General features: G+C 50.1%; 1 protein-coding gene across 3 annotated transcripts in view; it reads left to right on the forward strand.

Annotated features, from left to right (window-relative positions):
- GFM2 (GTP dependent ribosome recycling factor mitochondrial 2) overlaps positions 1 to 16,720 on the forward strand; it is a 345,387-nt gene that overhangs the window by 150,432 nt on the left and 178,235 nt on the right. For all 3 annotated transcript variants that reach the window (XM_085632317.1, XM_085632319.1, XM_085632318.1), the window contains one exon: positions 10,935 to 11,015. In XM_085632317.1, coding sequence (XP_085488443.1) covers positions 10,935 to 11,015 — 81 coding nt within the window. The remainder of the gene's footprint in view (positions 1 to 10,934; positions 11,016 to 16,720) is intronic.

The raw sequence follows: 16,720 nt of genomic DNA on the forward strand, positions 1-16,720 counted from the left end.
CCGTTCTGGCAAATGGGGTCACTCCTGGACTCCGCTCGGGTAGGTCCCCTTTACCTATGGATTTTGCTCCTGCAGTGAAACACGGCGGGATCCGATTCCGGTGGAGGCTCTATGTACCAGGCAATGAGTTGGAGCTCCCCCTCTGCAGGAGCAGTCGCAGTGGGCCCAGACCCCATGCATCCCCACGCTGTTACGGGCCTCCGGGCTATGTTCCGAATGCGGGCCCTTTCCTGTGCCGCCTCCAGGCCTCCCCCGCGTGCCCGGGTCTGGAGCTGGCCGGGACACAGGCCCAGGGACCGTCCTGCGGGTCCACCGGGTCACTTCTGGATTGGACTGCCATGGCGCAGGTCATGGTTCCATCCGCATCTCGAGGCCGCCATCATGGGTATATCTGGAGATGCCAAGCATGCTCAAGCTGGGAGGTCCTGTGCAGACAACTCCTCGGGGATTTCACCTCCGCAGACGACCCTGCAGCAGGCCCGGACCTCGGGCGCCCACCTCGCCACTGCGACACACCCTCTCCACTCGCCTGCGGCTGCCGAGGTATTCTGTGCAGGGTAGACCCCGGTGTCTCCGGCCCCCGGGTCTCGACTGAGGCATCAGGGCTGCCTCTTTCTACCCATCGGGCGGGCCAGGTGCATCGGAGTCTGAAGTCAGAGCGGAGACCCAGGCCAGGGAACCGCCTCACAGCCGCGATGGGTTCCCACAGGCGCAATCCTCACAAGTGTGGGTCAGGGTTCTATCAGCACCCCAGGTCCGGCATTTTGCCAGCCGCGGGAGATGCCCAACCATCTCCCTCGCGGCAGAGGATGACTTGCCTGGCTCAACCGTAGGCTGCCCTCACGCCTCCTCACCTCTCCCGCTCCACTGACCTGGGGATTCAGCCAGACTCGGTGCGGGCGGGAGTGTGGCGTCACCAGTCCGCGGTGCAGCCAACAGGTCCACGGCAGTCCTGTTTCCAGGGGTCTCACCAGGGGGGTCCCACTGCCCCGATGCACTCAAGCGAGAGGGCAGAGGAGGTCACAGCCCGGAACCGCACCACCATTTGGGAGTAGTTCAAAATGCTTTCTTTGAGCAAAGTACTGCTGGCCCTATATGCGGGGTAATGATTGGCATCCCTAGATATCCAGGACCCCTACTCCATTTGCCAATACTCCTCATCTACAGACATTATCTGAGATTTATTGTGGGGTCCTAGCACTATCAGTTTGCCATCCTGCTGTTATTACTGATGACTACACCACACATTTTTACTAAAGAGCTTCACTGCAGCAGTCATGATCCCTGTATTTCCGTACTTGCATGACTGATGTGTTTAATGGAGTGCCTGGCACAGGTTAAAGAATTCTGGCTATGCATGATGGCTATCCTCCATGTTTTGATCTTTACTATCATTACCCAGAAGTCTCACTACACTCCAATACAAATATTAAACCAGCATGGAAGCAGTCCTGGACACAGAACGTATGATGTTTTCCCTTCCTCTTCAGAAGATCATGGATGTTCAGGAGATTTTTTCGACATTTCTGACTCAGACATGGATCTACATCCTGCACTTCTGCACCTGCTTGGCTCATGGCCTCGTGCATCCTATTGGTGCCACACTGCAGATGGCAGATGATGGCCCTTTGGTGGGGCCTGAGAAGAGCATGGCTCCAACATCAACAGAGGTTTACTGCTTTTGTGCAGATCATCTAATCAGACCAAATGGATCTGCATTGCTGGATGGTCCACTGCAGCCTTTGGTGCGTTGTTCCTTCAGCCCAATGCAAGCTTAGGCTGCCTTGGTAACAGATGCCTCCTCCCTGAGCTGGGGTGCTGATTTGGGAGGCATGATGGTGCGAGTCCCTGTGAGAGCAGCATCTACACATAAAAGTGCTGGTGCAGCGGGTGGTCCGTCCTGCTATGGAGAGATTTTTTCCTTCAGTCTCAAACACCAATTCTATTCTGTCAAACAATGCTACCACTGTGCATTATGTAAACAGACAGGGTGGTGCGAAGTCATAGATCCTTCAATGGAGGATGATTTGCCTGTGGCAGTGGGACGAGATATGGGGAATTTTCCTGGTAGCTGCTCATCTTGCAAGTTTACTAACCATGTCAGTGGATGCTCTGTCATCACTCACTGAAGCACCACCAATGGAAAATACTCCCGGAAGTGGCAGAGGATAATATTCCATAGACTGGGTTGTCCACACATCGATCTCTTCACCAAGGCTGAGAACAGGAAGTGTCCTAATTTCTATACCATACATTTTCCTCTCTGCGATTACCTAGATAAATAACTACCGGTTAGTCATTGGGCCTTCTATATGGACTCCTACCAATTCTGCTTCAGCTGATGGTCCTGTTGAATGTGTGGGAGGATCAGGCCAAATTGATCTTGATTGCCACACGTTGGCCACTCCGCTTCAGGCCACTCCTTCTCTCGTAGCAGAATGGTTGGATCCTCCACTTAAATTCCCAAACTCTGTGGCTGCAAGTGTAGAGATTGAGCCAGCTACAGTTCTTTTGCCTTCCTGCTGAAGTTGTGGATGCCATGTTGGCTGCCAGGAAATAACCTATGAAATCCATTTAGGCAGGTCACTGGAACAGATGTTGTTCAATTATGCTTGATTGTGACTCGCTGTTGCTCTGCAAGGTCTGGCAGTTTCAGTTAAGGACTATTTGTCTGCCCTTTCCCCATTCATGAATCTCCCTAACCAGCCAACCTTGTTTATGTCCCCACTAGTGTTGCATTTCCTAGAAGGTTTACTTAACTTATTTCCTCCGACTTCATACATTGTTCTGTAGTTGGAATCTTGAATCTTGTTTTTCCTTTGCTCATGGATTCTCCATTCAAGCAAATGCACTGTTGCCAGGTTCGACTTCTCACTCTGAAGACTATGCTGTTAGAAGAAAATTAAGCCCATTGAGACAAAGAACTTCAGGCCCTCTCAGTTTGTCCACCTTTCTTGGTTTTGTACTGAGATGCATTGGTTCTTCCTAGCTGCCATCATACCCCCTCACCCGACTTACTTAAATGATACTATCTGTGTGTGATTGTAAAGATACAGACATTTACAACCTCAACCCATTACCCTTTTGTCCTTCTTTATTCCTCCTCATCCCACCAGAGAGGAGCAACAGCTGCCTAGACTGTGCCACTGATGTTCTGTGTCATTTTACATTGCTCACACTTGACAGGACAAAATAGATGACTATTTCTTTGTCTGCTTCGCTGGAGCTAAAAATTAAAAATGTAAAAGCTGTATTCAAATGCACCATTTCTCTTAGCGAAATTCTTTTTATTCAGACCTGGTGCGCCTAAGCTAAGAAAGACACTCTGGAGGGCTTTTGTGCCCACTTATTTAGGGCCATGGATGCTTCTAGTATTCTCTCTAGAAGCATTCTTGTGGTTGCCATGAGGCCCCAGCTCATCCTTGCATTATTTTGCCAAACATTACTGTCTCACAGCTCAAGCACCTACAGACTGGTCCTTCACCAGAAGTGTGTTGCACAGTTTCTTGGTTAATCAACACTGCTGGATCTCACCTCCAACCCAGGGAGGTATTGCTTTTGGACTCATAGGTGAGGAATCTGCAGGAAGAGATTTCCTTGGAGAAAAGTTATTTATCTTCAGTAGCAATATTTCTGGTAGACACACAATCTTCCTGCAGATTCCTCACCACTCTCCCTACTTTCCTGATGACTAGAATAGAAAATAATAAAATCTAAAGTTATGCAAGCATTTTATAGGCTGTCATTTTTGCTGTCACTGATGCTCATAATTCCTTTTCTCACGCCTCAATGGAGCTCAGAAAAAGTACCAGGAACTCGCGCCTAATATACTCTGATTTTATCACATAGATTTCGAATAGAGATGGACTGTATAAAATGGTTGATTTTATACATATGTTTTAATTTTTTCTCTTTTAACCTCAATCCCATATAATCCCTCACTTTCCAACATCCTTTTCTTGCTGCTGAATGGGGTTACTACAAGAAGCAAGTATAAGGGTGCATATTTCTTTGCTAGTGACAATTAGAAATGTAAGCAAGGGGGGGAGGAGCCTAGCGCGCAACCAAGATGGCTGCGTAGGTGCGAGGCTCCCGAGGACCTCCGCAACCTCCTACGTTTATCCTGTCTTCATCCTGAATCGGTTGAGGGGACTGTGTCGGTGAACCTGAGCCGAGATGGTACCCGTTTTCCGTTTCTGAATCCGACCCCGGGGGCCGGGGTGAGCATCGACTGAAGTTTGCGGCCTTCTTCTCTCCTGACCCCGGACTCGAGTTTGGGGGTGACCCAGTGGCGAAGTGAATAACAACGGCGGGCCGGGCCTGGCGAGTCGCGTACCCCACACTTTCACTTTCGCTTTTGAGTCCCCTTGCCGTCATCGCGAGTGGGACTACGGCGCTTCTTTGTGTGGTGGTGGCCTCGCTGGGGGACCCTGCCTGCCTGCGGGGACCCCCTCCGCCTTCCTGAGGTGACCCCCGGGGCTCACGGCCTTGATTGCTTTCTCTCCACTGCGTGACTGGCGGGGGTGCGACATACGCGACGATGGCCACGAAGCAGGATGGAGATCGGCTGAAGGCCAAATCGACCCGGCGTGGCACCGCACCTCAAGTCAACATTATGGATCGCTACACCCTCCCGAAGGTGTCTCCCGGCGGATCGCACAAGTCTTCCGAGTGTCCCCCGGATGCCCCGGATTTGCCTACGGATCTGACTTTGCAGGACGTCATGGGCGCCATTGCTGAGATGAAGACCTCAGTAGGCCAACAATTCGACACCTTGGCGCACAAACTCGATGCGGTCCTCATCGATGTCAACCTTGTTAGAGCAGATCTATCTAAGACAAATGACCGGGTTGACTCCTTGGCCCATACCGCGTCGGGCCTCACGATGGAGGTCGCGGCCCTTCAGACGGAGGTGCGCCGGCTCCGGCAGGCAAGTGCGCTCACGGATCGGCGCCTGGAGGACTCCGAGAGCAGGGCCCGGAGGAATAATATTCGCATCATCGGAGTGCCCGAGGGACGGGAGGACTCGGTGGCGGATCTCTTTGTGGAGGACCTGATTTCTACCCATCTCCAGCCTCGAGGACTGAGTAAATTCTTCGCGGTGGAGAGGGCCCATAGAGTTCCTGGCGGCAGACCGAAGGTCGGAGCTCCTCCGCGGCCTCTTATTGCCCGTATCTTCAACTTTCGGGATAAGGATGCGATTTTGCAAGCTTCCAGACTGCAAGGGCCGCTTAAGCTGGAGAACAAGGAGGTGAACTTTTATCCTGATTTCACGCAGGCGGTCCAGAAGCAGAGACTGAGTTTCATGGGCGTTAAGCGGCGGCTTCGAGACATGAACTTAAAATACGCCATGCTTTTCCCGGCCAGGCTGCGTGTGGAGGCTGATGGTCGCACTCACTTTTTTGACCGTCCCGAGGTGGCCGGGGACTGGTTGGACACTTTGTCTGGGGGACATGATCGGGATGGGATGGGGGCGGCGGGAGGAGAGTGCCCACCGGACCGGGTATGAGGCATTGACACTGGGGCTCATTCCTGATGATGCCACCTTTCGGCCAGGCTTAGGGTTTCTTGACCGTTGTGTCTTGTTTCCCCTCCGTTGGAGGTGGTGCTGTGTCTCGAGGGGGTTCTCTTTCCTCCTCTAGGGGGTCTTTGTAGTTTAGTTTACACAGGGGCGACAGGCACACTGCAAGTTGGGGGGGCTATTTGGGCTCATACAGGGGTGCAGGGAGGGGGGAGTTTTGTTTGGGATGTTGGGTTGGGGTTGGGTATTGTTTATTTGTACCACAAGGCAGAAGTATTGTTGTGCTATCGCTAAAGTGCTCTCTGGGGGGAGATTGATCGGTTTTGGCTATGATGGGGGGTAGGGGACTGAGCCTTTTGTCCTGGAATGTCAATGGACTGGGGGACAGGATAAAACGGGGAGTGGTCCTGCAGTTCTTAAAACGAATTTCACCCGATATAGTATTTCTGCAGGAAACACACCTCATTGGAAACTCCTTTCGTGCCATGAACAGACGGGGCTATCGCCTTGCAGCCCACTCGGGCTTCACATCTGGTTCGAGGGGTGTGGGCATTATGGTTAAAACCTCGCTCCCGTTGGAGGTTGATGAGGTGCTCCATGATGATAGGGGACGATACACGGCTCTGGTGGGTAGATTGGAGGGTAAAGTGATTGTTTTGGTTTCTGTTTATATCCCGCCAGGGTTGCAGACAACTACTTTTGCAGATTTGGGGCGCCTTCTTCTTGGCCTGCCGGAGGGGATCCTAGTGGTTGGGGGGGATTTTAACGCTGAAATTTCCGGAACTGAGGATCGTCACCCTCCCAGGGATCTCCCCCGTGCCCAAGCTTGGTTATCTGGCCTCTTGGATACCCTGGGGCTGGTGGATTGTTGGCGGCTGAAACACCCTACGCAGATACAATACACCTTTCATTCCGGGGCTCATGGTAGTCATTCGAGGCTTGATTATGTTCTGATGCCAGCAGCACAGGCAGGGAGGGTCAGGGAGGTACGACATCTGGCTCGGGGTATTTCAGATCACTCCCCGCTCCTGTTGTACTTCGACATTGTCCCGAGGGGGGAGGGGAGGGTGGTCCCGATTAATTCCTGGTACGTACGTGACCCCACAATTTGCGCTGATTTGGTTAAATCTCTTGAGCGATATTTTGAAGACAATGTGGGGTCTGTGTCGTCTGCGGTTTCTTTGTGGGAGGCGTTTAAGACGGTACTCCAGGGGGAGGCCCTGTCCCTCATTTCCCATTCCCGGAGGCGCGAGCGGGAGGAGGTGACCCGTATCGAATCTGAGATAACTGAGTTGGAGGGTGATCTGGAGTGTGGGGTAACGGATGATAAACTGCATGCTCTCCGACTCAAACAGGCGGACTACAAGGCCCTAGTCACGGAGGCGGCCAGGGGCCTGAGTAGAGAGCAACAGGGGCGACTGTATGATGTGGGTGATAAGGCTGGTAAATTGATTGCGTGGCTGGATAAAAAGGAGAGAGCGAGTCGAGTTGTCCCGTCGATTGAGAGACTGGATGGTGTGTGTGTCACTGAGCCGGAGGAAATTGTTGAATGTTTCGCTGAGTATTTCCGTGGGGTGTATTCCCCGGTATCTTCCGGCTCGGAAGAGGATTCCCATGACCTGCTTAAAGACATTGCGCTGCCTTCCCTTTCGGAGGAGGATAAATTGTCGTTGGACGCGGCCCCGACATCTGAGGAGATTGCCCTCGCCATACGTTCGGTCGCCTCTGGCAAGGCCATGGGTCCTAATGGCCTTCCCATTGAATTGTACAAATTACGACCGGATACGCTGGCTCCGCATCTCCGCGCTATGTTCCTCGCGGCCCGGTCGGCGGGTTCCCTCCCGCTGGACCAGCGTCTTGCCACTATTGTGGTTATTCATAAGGAGGGGAGGCCGCGGGATCGGGTCACGTCTTACAGACCCATTTCGCTGTTGAATGCGGAGCCGAAAATTCTCGCCAAGGTGCTGGCTAATCGGCTGGTTGGCGTGGTGTGCGATCTGATCCACCAGGACCAGTCCGGCTTTATCCCTCATCGCAACACCGCGCTTAACTTGCGGCGTCTGCACGGGGTGCTCGCGAGGGTCCCGTTCATACGTGAACCAGCCATTTTGGCGTCCTTTGTCGCCACTATGGCGTTCGACACGCTTGAGTGGCCATATATTTGGGCGACGCTGGCTAAGTTTGGGTTTGGCCCGGGATTCATTGGCTGGGTGAAACTGTTGTATTCCGGACCGCTGGCGCAGGTGGCGGTGAATGGTAGAGTATCAGCGCCGTTTGAGCTGGGCAGGGGCACGCGGCAGAGCTGCGCGCTGTCGCTGCTCCTTTTTGCGCTTGCCTTGGAGCCCCTGGCGGAGTGGCTGCGGTGGCACCCTTCGATTCGTGGTCTCCGATGGACCCCCGAGTATGAGGATCGCGTATCCCTTTACGCGGACGATATTCTTTTGTACCTTGCTTCCCCGCGCAAATCACTGATTGTTTTAGTGGATGTGTTGCGTTCATTCGGCCGCAACTCCGGCTTAGTTATCAACTGGGCTAAATCCTGTGTGTATGTCCTCTCTGGGGAGGCTCCTATCCTTCCGCGGGGTTGTCCTATCCAGGTTGCTCCGCAGGGATTTAAGTATCTGGGTATCTTTATTACCCTGGACGCTGCGGCCCGATATAAACAGAACTTACTCCCCCCCCCCTCCAGCGCTTGAAGGAGGATGTGGCGCGTTGGAGGCGCTTGCCGCTCTCGCCGCTCGGCCGTGCGGCACTGTTTAAGATGATGTCGTTGCCACGTTTCTTATACGCTTTACAAAACACGATGGACGTCGTCCCGGCGAGCTACTTTCGGGAGTTGGAGGGTCTGCAGCGCCACCTGTTTTGGGATGGGAGGCCGCGTATCACCCTCGCGAAGCTGACGCTCCCGTGGTATGACGGGGGGGTCGCCCTCCCAGACATCAAACGGTATTACTGGGCCTCCCAGCTGGCTGCGATAAACCACGGCCTTTATGGGCCCGCCCTTAACCCGGCTTTTGAAATGGACCAACTGTTACTGCCGGGTGGTGACTATAATCGTGCGCTTTACTCTACATCGCTCGACGCACGTTTGACGGCCCCTCCGCGGGTCGCGGTACGGGTGTGGCACGCGGCAAACTTGGCTATGGGGTGGAAGGATCGGTTGACCCGGGCGACGCCACTGTATGCATCTGAGCGACTGGGCTGCTTGTGGACCTCGAAAGGCTTTGAGAAGTGGGACATGATAGGCATCAGCAGGGTGGGCGATCTCTGGACGAGGGGGGGATTCAAAACGTTCGATGTGCTGCAGAAGGAATTCCAGTTGCAGGACAGGGAGTACTTCCGATATGTACAGGTTCGTCACGCGCTGTGTTCTGTATTCCCGGATGTTGCCTCCATACCGGAGTGCTCCCCTCTGGAAGATAGAGTGCTAGATGGGCATGTACCGGATGGCACTATCTCATTGATTTATAAAAAGCTCATCAACGATCGCTCCGGACTGCTGACTGGCCTTCGTGAGGCATGGGTCGCCGATGGCTTGGAGCTGGATGACGAGGACTGGGTGTCTGCGGTGGCCTCCCCGAAAGAGGTGGCCATACCGGCCCGCCTTCGCTTCGTCCAGCTCAAAATACTCCACAGGGTCTATGTTTCGGGGCCGGGTCTGATGCGTATGGGATATGCCGTGGATGGACTGTGTAAGCGTGGGTGTGGTTTGTTATGGACCTTTATCCATATTTTGTGGGAATGTCCGGAGGTGGCGCGATTCTGGCGTGGTGTACATGCGGTGTTGCAAGCGGTCACGCATGTGGCGCTGTTTCCCGAGGCTAGGAGATGTCTTCTAAATCTGTGGGAGCCGACTGATTATACGGTGCCGCAGACGTGGTGGGTGACTCTGGGATATATGGTGGCCAAGCGTGACATAGCACAATTGTGGGGCTCCCAGAGGTCACCAACGGTTTCGGTGTGGAAGGACAACATGGATTGGTGTATGTTTCGGGAGAAGGTAGTGTATGTGGCGAGAGGTAAGCCTGGGAAATGGGTGAAGGTGTGGGGCCCCTGGAACTCCTATAGTGTCGGGATTTGTACCCCGCCGCTGACGCCTGACTTGGCAGTGGCCCAGTCTCCCTAGTCTGCTTGTCACCTTGGTTCTGGGCATTGTGTCTACTTTGTTTCTGTCCCGGCCTGTCCCCCCCCCCCCTATTCCTGTGGATCGTTAGGGTCCTCCCCAGGGGAGCTCATAATGCTGCTTTGACTTTTGCTGCCTTGTGGATTTGTTTGTGGTTTCTTATAAAAAATGGAACCGTCATTTGGGGGGTCCGACCGGTGTGGCCGCCAACGTTTCCCTCGACTTCTGGGACCTTTATCACTTGCCGCTTGTGTTTAATGATTGTATTTTACACTCTCACTGTTTGCTAGCGGCCGGCCTGAAGGTTGTAGGCCCATCTTTGTATATCTTTTGCATTCTGTAATAAAGGTTTAAAAAAAAAAAAAAAAAAAAAATAAGAAAAAAAAATAAGAAATGTAAGCAAGGGGTTACCTCTTGTGAGACACTGTCTTTAGAGTAGATAACAGTGTTTAAATGTAAATGTGTGGCAGACTGACGCTCTCTTTTTGTGTAATAAAGAACATACAAAGTAGTAATGTGATCATGAAAAGGGTCGTCCTGATTTATATTGCAGTTTTATTTCTTTTCACGCAAACTTCAGTAGATGAATGTAACAGTTAATTTGTGTTGGCACCTTATAACTGTAGACTTGTATATAAGTTTCTTAGGTATCTAAGCACTATACACAAATTCACTAGTGGCCCGACACCTAAAAGAATCATCTAAGGGGAATTTGATATTCACATCTAAGGACTGTGGCTTTGGGATCTCTTCTGGGCCAAACCCTATTCCTGGCTAATCTATTCATTTCTATTTATTGATAGAAATAACATGCATCCACCACCCCCAGCCCGAACGAACTTAGAATTATACTGTTTGTGGTTGTCTGTGGGGCTGACCTTTATAAACCGCTGCCAGTAGTAAGAATGTGGTTCTTTGGTGATTGGGTGCACACCATGGGTATGCATGTGCTTGCTCTGCCCAGCTGCATAAATCCTCAGGGCAGTTTCTGCTGCTGTTATATTGTATAGTTTTGCATTGTTGAAGAAATAATCACATATACTTGCAAATTGCCATAAACCTCTTGAACATGCACCATTTATTTTCTTTATATATTTCTTACGTTTTTTTATCTACTTAAAAATACTATTTTCCTTTAAGTGCTTTGTATACAAATAGGCAATAACATTTTTAGCTGCACAAGATTCTTCACTCTCCCTAAACTAACTTAAGCTTGTTTTTTAAATACATCATTCAGCTGGGTATATTTGTCTTTTGATGTTCTCCGGAATCTTCTCTAAATTTCTACAGGTTGCAGATATGGATGATGAGTTTGCTGAGCTGGTCTTAGGAGATTTCAGTGAGAATCCTGATGGATTACCTGTGGAAGAGGTAAATTCTGAATCTGCCATGATTTAACTGTGGTTGTTTTGCAGTATTTTGTTGTTCCCTTTTTCTGTTCTAATTTCCCCATCAATAATGCTGGAAGGTTGTACTCTCTTTATGGATTTGACTGTTACTGACCTATTCACCCTATCAGTCCAGTAATATTTGCACCTTTCTGTGTTCTAGGGTCTGTCCCTCAATCATGTATGATCTGATCAACTGACCATTACTCACAGCCCGGTCTCTAAAATATCTTGTGCTATGTTGGTCGTGAGATCTTCCTAATAACTGTACAATGCACACCACTGTTTTCTGCTGGTTGTAGTATGTGAATTTCAAATGTTGAAAGAGCTAACATTTCTGTAACAATATTATGTAAACAGAATCATGAGGTTACAGACGAGAGTTATGTAAAACTTAATTTCATAGAAACAATATTAATAAGAACTGTATGGGCCACTGTAACTAACATCCTGCTGTGGCCAAGTATGATCGCTTTAAGAGCAATCCCCCTAAGTGAGGCATGTACATGACAATGCAGACTATCTTATCACAGTTGTTTAGACAATACATTTGATTGGGTTTTTTCTTATAACACAATAACAATACCAGTACCATGTTTGTGACCAGTATCCCACCACATGCGAAACAAACGACATATGCAAACTTTTTATTCTTCTTTGTCTATCAGTTGGTACAATCACCTCTCATTGTATATCTCCAGGCCAGCAATATTGAAACAGTTTGGAGTGGTGGGGGGAGGAAGGGAGTTGGGGGACATGGGAAGAAAGTGAGGACTGTTCTCTGTAGTCCCAGAATATATGGCGTTATTGATCCATTGGTTCTGAGAGCAACACATCTCCTGTGTGTGCTCTGTTCCATCCCCACCTCCATCCCACTCCTCCCACCCACCATCCCCCACATACCTTGGCGAATTTTTGTGGGCAGCCCCAGTTTCTGTATATTGCCTTCTCCACGATCATACATGCATTCATGTCCATCTCCCAATCTCGTAACGTGAGAGGTGTCAGCCCGCCCCATCTTTGACCAGAACCCAGTTTGACCAGGTTTATGAATAATTTATGTAGCTCGTGGCCTACACATCTTTTTATGCCCCCAACATTACAAGTGAGGCTGTTGGTTCAGTAATACAGTTTGCGGCCTCCTCCAACCTTTATTTTATTATTTGCCAGTATCTTTGGAGTTTGGGGTATTCCCACACAATGTGGAAGAACATGCTTCTCTGCCCACAGTTTCATAGGCATCCCTCTGCTTCGGTCCTACCTATTTTGTGTTGCAGTGTTCTGCTGTAGTATACCCTATGCAAAATTATTAAATGTATAAGCCTGTAGCTGGCTTTTATGGACACTGCTCAGGGACATTTCTCTGTTTCCCCCACCCCATAGTCTTTTTATATAGTCCCCACGTCTTTTTGTTCTTTTTCCTTTAACTTTTCCAGTTCTTTTGGAGTATTAATTGTGATCATCCTGTATGCGAGAAATAAAGCCTTAGCAGTGATTTGTCCATCTATCAATCCAAACCCTAATGGGGGGGTGGTACCTTTTTCGTCTCCTCAACGGCTGGCGTCCTGGATTGTAAGGCATGTTGGAGCTGTAAGTATTTGAATGTTTGGGATGGCAGTGTTTGATACTCAGTCTGGAGGTGTTCAAATGAGACTATCTAATTCACATCCCACACCTGTTCTAGTGATGATATGCACATTAGGTCCCATTTCTTGAAGACTGGTAGGTTAGCCACTTCCCTTAACCTGGCTACTACCAGGAGGCCAAGTTTAGAGAAGTGGCTAACCAACCTGGTGTTGTGGGGGTCAGTCTCTTCTCCCATCCCATTTCCTGGCCTAGTTTATGCCACATTTGTATCACAGTGTCTGTTGTGGGAGATAGTGGGCTTTCAGCCTTTCCACAGTGAAGGGTTTTCATGTATCCCCTCTCACCCAGATTAAGTCTATCCAGTCGAAATGCTGGTTCTCCCATTAGGGAATAGGCCCATCTGTTAACTCTGAAGACTTGTGCTACTTCATAGTGTTTAGAGATGTTTGTTAGAGAAATTCCACCTTCGCATGTTGAGTGTTGGAGGGTGCAGAGTACAATCTTGGGTAGGCCGCCCTCCCAGAGTAGGGTCCGCAACAGGTGGCCTATCATTATAAAGACGTGAATGGGTATCTCATAGGGGGCATTTTGTAGTATATATGTGAACCTGGGCAGTGCTATCATTTTGAAGATCACTGCTTGTCCCATTAGCTTAATTTGTAAGTGTCGCCAGGGCGCTATGGTCCCTTTCAATTTAGTCAGTTGAGGGCTTTATTTGTCCTCAAAGTGTGCTCCGTCGTCTTTAGTAATCCACAGTCCCAGGTATTTTACTGCCATGTTTCTACCCATAGGGTAGTGGTAGTGCCTACCTTGGTTGCCAACCACACATTGGGAACAACAGTGATGTGTGAGAAAGTGCCTCTGTATATACTGTTCCCAAATAGGTACAGTGTGTACAGAGTCCACAGTCACCCAGAGGTTTGGCAGAGGCTAAATTTAGATATAACCTTACTCTCTAAAGTGGTAGCTTGGTCGAGCAGTAAGGCAGTATCAGAGGACAGTGTAAAGCATTTGTTGTTCACACTCAGTCAGCAAATGGTCACACACACTCAATAACTGAACTCTAGGACAATAGTTTATATAAAAAATATATGTCTGTTTTATTTTAGAACCAACAATAGGTATTAAAATATACTTTCTCAGAATGAAATGCTTTAGGTAAATACTTTTGCAATATACAATTGACTTTTGTAAATACTGGTTACAGGTTGTTGCAATAGGCAACACAATTTCAAACACACTAATACATTGAGCTCAATGGAAATTTTAAATTATTTGCAATAGATTACATTCAGGATTACTTTTGTAACTCCAACACTGGATCCTAGATTCAGTCCTGGGACAGTTATTAGGAACAAGTGATAAAAGTCGACTTAGTTACTGTTGTGATTTTTAGGAAATATTTAGCTATTCTAAAAGTTGACACAGAAGAAATTTCATAGAAAAACAGTCAATGATTCCCTATGGAAGAAAATTCAAGTTGCAGGTAAAGTAGGTTCTCGTACTTTTGTAATCCAGTACTGGGCTCCTAGACTCAGTACTGGGATCTCTATCTAAAACAGGTAAGTAATTGCGTTTTCACAGTTAGCACGATTTTTAAAGAAAATCTAAAGTTTGCAAAAATCGACACTTAGAAGAAATTTCACAGAAAAACAGTTTCCTATGGAAGAAAATTGGGTTACTGGTAAGTACGGTTGTGAATATTTTTCAGGGTCAGTGCTGGGCACCAAGATCCAGCACTGGCACCTCTCCTAAAAGCAGGTGAGTATTTTCGTTTTCGTTACTCGGCTGATTTTTGGTGAATATTTTATGTTTTAGAAACTCCACACTTAGAAGAAATTTCAGGAGAAACCAGTCAATGTTACCCTATGGAGAAAATTGAGTTATCGGCTGTTGGGTAAGTACTCGACTGGCAAAGTTAAGGTTCTGGGCACAGACTCAGGGGTCTCCCAGGCTCAGGTAGGTACAGTTGTTACACCCTCAGCGGCGCAGGGGCAACCGGGTGCAGAGTGAGTTAGGCCCAATGTTATCCTATGGGAGGTAGGGGGGCCTTGGTTGGTGGCTGCTGACTAGCAGGCCACACAGCTGTGGGAGCTGTGCTCCTGGTCACTTGCTCAGGGCAAATGGGGAAGTAGATAGGTGTAGAGGTTACACTGCCAGGGCCACTCGGGCGGCTGGGTGCAGGGTGCTTTTGAGCCTTCGGGCGCTCAATTGATTTCAATAGGAAAGCTCCTGATTGGAAAAAGGCTGCAAACTCGGGGACGAAGATTCTTCAGGTGCTACCACCACTTCGAGAGGTAAGTTGGGTAGTAGTGGAGGATAGGTAGGTACCCAGGAGTTGGGCACAGGGGGCCGCAGGGCGCCGGGTGCAGGGGTGCCTTTTGGTGTTGGGAAATCTTACCCTCTGTTGATCGCAGTTGGGGGGGTACCTGGTTCTGAGGCTGCAGACGTCATCAGGAGCATCGAAGGAAGTCCTTGGGTGCTGGACTCGGGGTCACAGTCGCTGGGGGGTCATCCTCGTGGTCTTTGTTCACTTCGGCACAGGTCAGGCTTGGCAGGTGCAGTGTGTGCAGGGTTCGCGGTTCCGGGCTGATGCCAGGGATTAGAAGCTGATTTTGAGCAGAGCCTCTGCTCATCGGAGTCCCAGGTGCTTAGAGCCAAAAGGTAGTCAGGTCCTCCGGGGTTTGTGAGGTTGCTGGCCACAAGAAGTGCTGGGATGTAGCAGGAGCAGGTTCGAGGGTCGACAGGCCGGTAGGGCTGGGGCCAAAGCAGTTGGTGTCTTCCTCTTCTTAGCAGCTGCACGGCAGGTCTTCTTTCTTCTTGCTCTTCTTTGTATTTTGGAATCTGGAATCTGGGGAAGGAAGGTTCAGGGTGCTCCTAAATACTAGATTTAGGGGCGTTACAGGTAGGTAAAGGTCAGGGACCAATAGGTCCCTGTCCTGGGGTGGGTACACCCCCTATTCTGCCACTCGTCTGTGGGAGGGGGGCAGTAGCCTAGTCCTGATTGGGTAGGGCCTCCCATCTTCAAGATGGCAAGCGCCCGGAGATGTGCTCCACCTCGCCTCCCCCACCTGAGGGGTGGGGTTGGCAGGCTGGCACATCCCCTGTCCTAATTTGGGGTTTCCGGCCAGGCTTCCCGCTAGAGTGGGGGCTGCAAGTGGCCTGGGGAAGCTCAAAGAGGCGGCATGCCTTTGAAGCTTCCCCCTGTCCATCCTGGGGGAGGAGACCTAGCACCTCGCCCAGGATGTGCATTGTTGCAGGCCCAGGAGAGCAGGGGCTCTCCTACCCAGGGGTCCAGCAACATGTCTGCTGTGTGGCAGCCTAGGCAGCCTCTCAGACCAGACGTGGATTGTAGGTTAGGTTTCAGGGGGCATCTCTAAGATGCCCTCTGTGGTGCTTGGTACATTAAATCCTACAGTGGCATCAGTGCAGGTTTAATGTGCTGAGAAGTTTGATACCAAACTTCCCAGTCTTCAGTGTTGCCATTATGGTGCTGTGGAGTTCGTGTTTGACGAGCTCTCAGCACCATGTACTCTTAAATGGCAGCACTGCACTTACAGGGCCCAGGAATGGAACTGGGTACTGTAGGGGCACAGGGCTCATGCTCCTGTGCCCACACCACTGGCATAGGGCACCCATCTAGTGGGGTGGCTGATGTATGCCAGGGCAGTGTGGGTGATGGGCATGGCATACAGGGATGTGTGCCATGTCGACTCTTTGTTTTGTGTTGTACCCAGACACTCAGCCTGCAAGGGCAATGTGTGTGTGTTAGGGCACAGGGCCTCTAAGGGTGGCACAATGAGTGGAGCAGCCCTTAGAGGCCTTCCCTGGTCACAAGGCCCTGGGTACCTAGGGTACCATTTACCAGGGGCTGACGTGGCCAGGGTTTGCCAATTTGGGTTTGAGGTTTTTGTAGGGAAGGAACATAGGCCCTGGGCACCTGATTGGCAGGAGTCTAGGAAACACTCAGTCAAAAGTAAATTCAGCAAAAAGTGGTGGCATACCATGCAAAAAAGATGGCACTTTCTCACATGATGTCTCCCAGTTGATACTGAGGCCCACAAATTTCTGGTATGTGTCAAAACTTTGTCGCAGCCTAGC

Source organism: Triturus cristatus, chromosome 2_1, assembly GCF_964204655.1.
Source record: "Triturus cristatus chromosome 2_1, aTriCri1.1, whole genome shotgun sequence".
In the NCBI taxonomy this organism is placed as follows: Eukaryota; Metazoa; Chordata; class Amphibia; order Caudata; family Salamandridae; genus Triturus; species Triturus cristatus.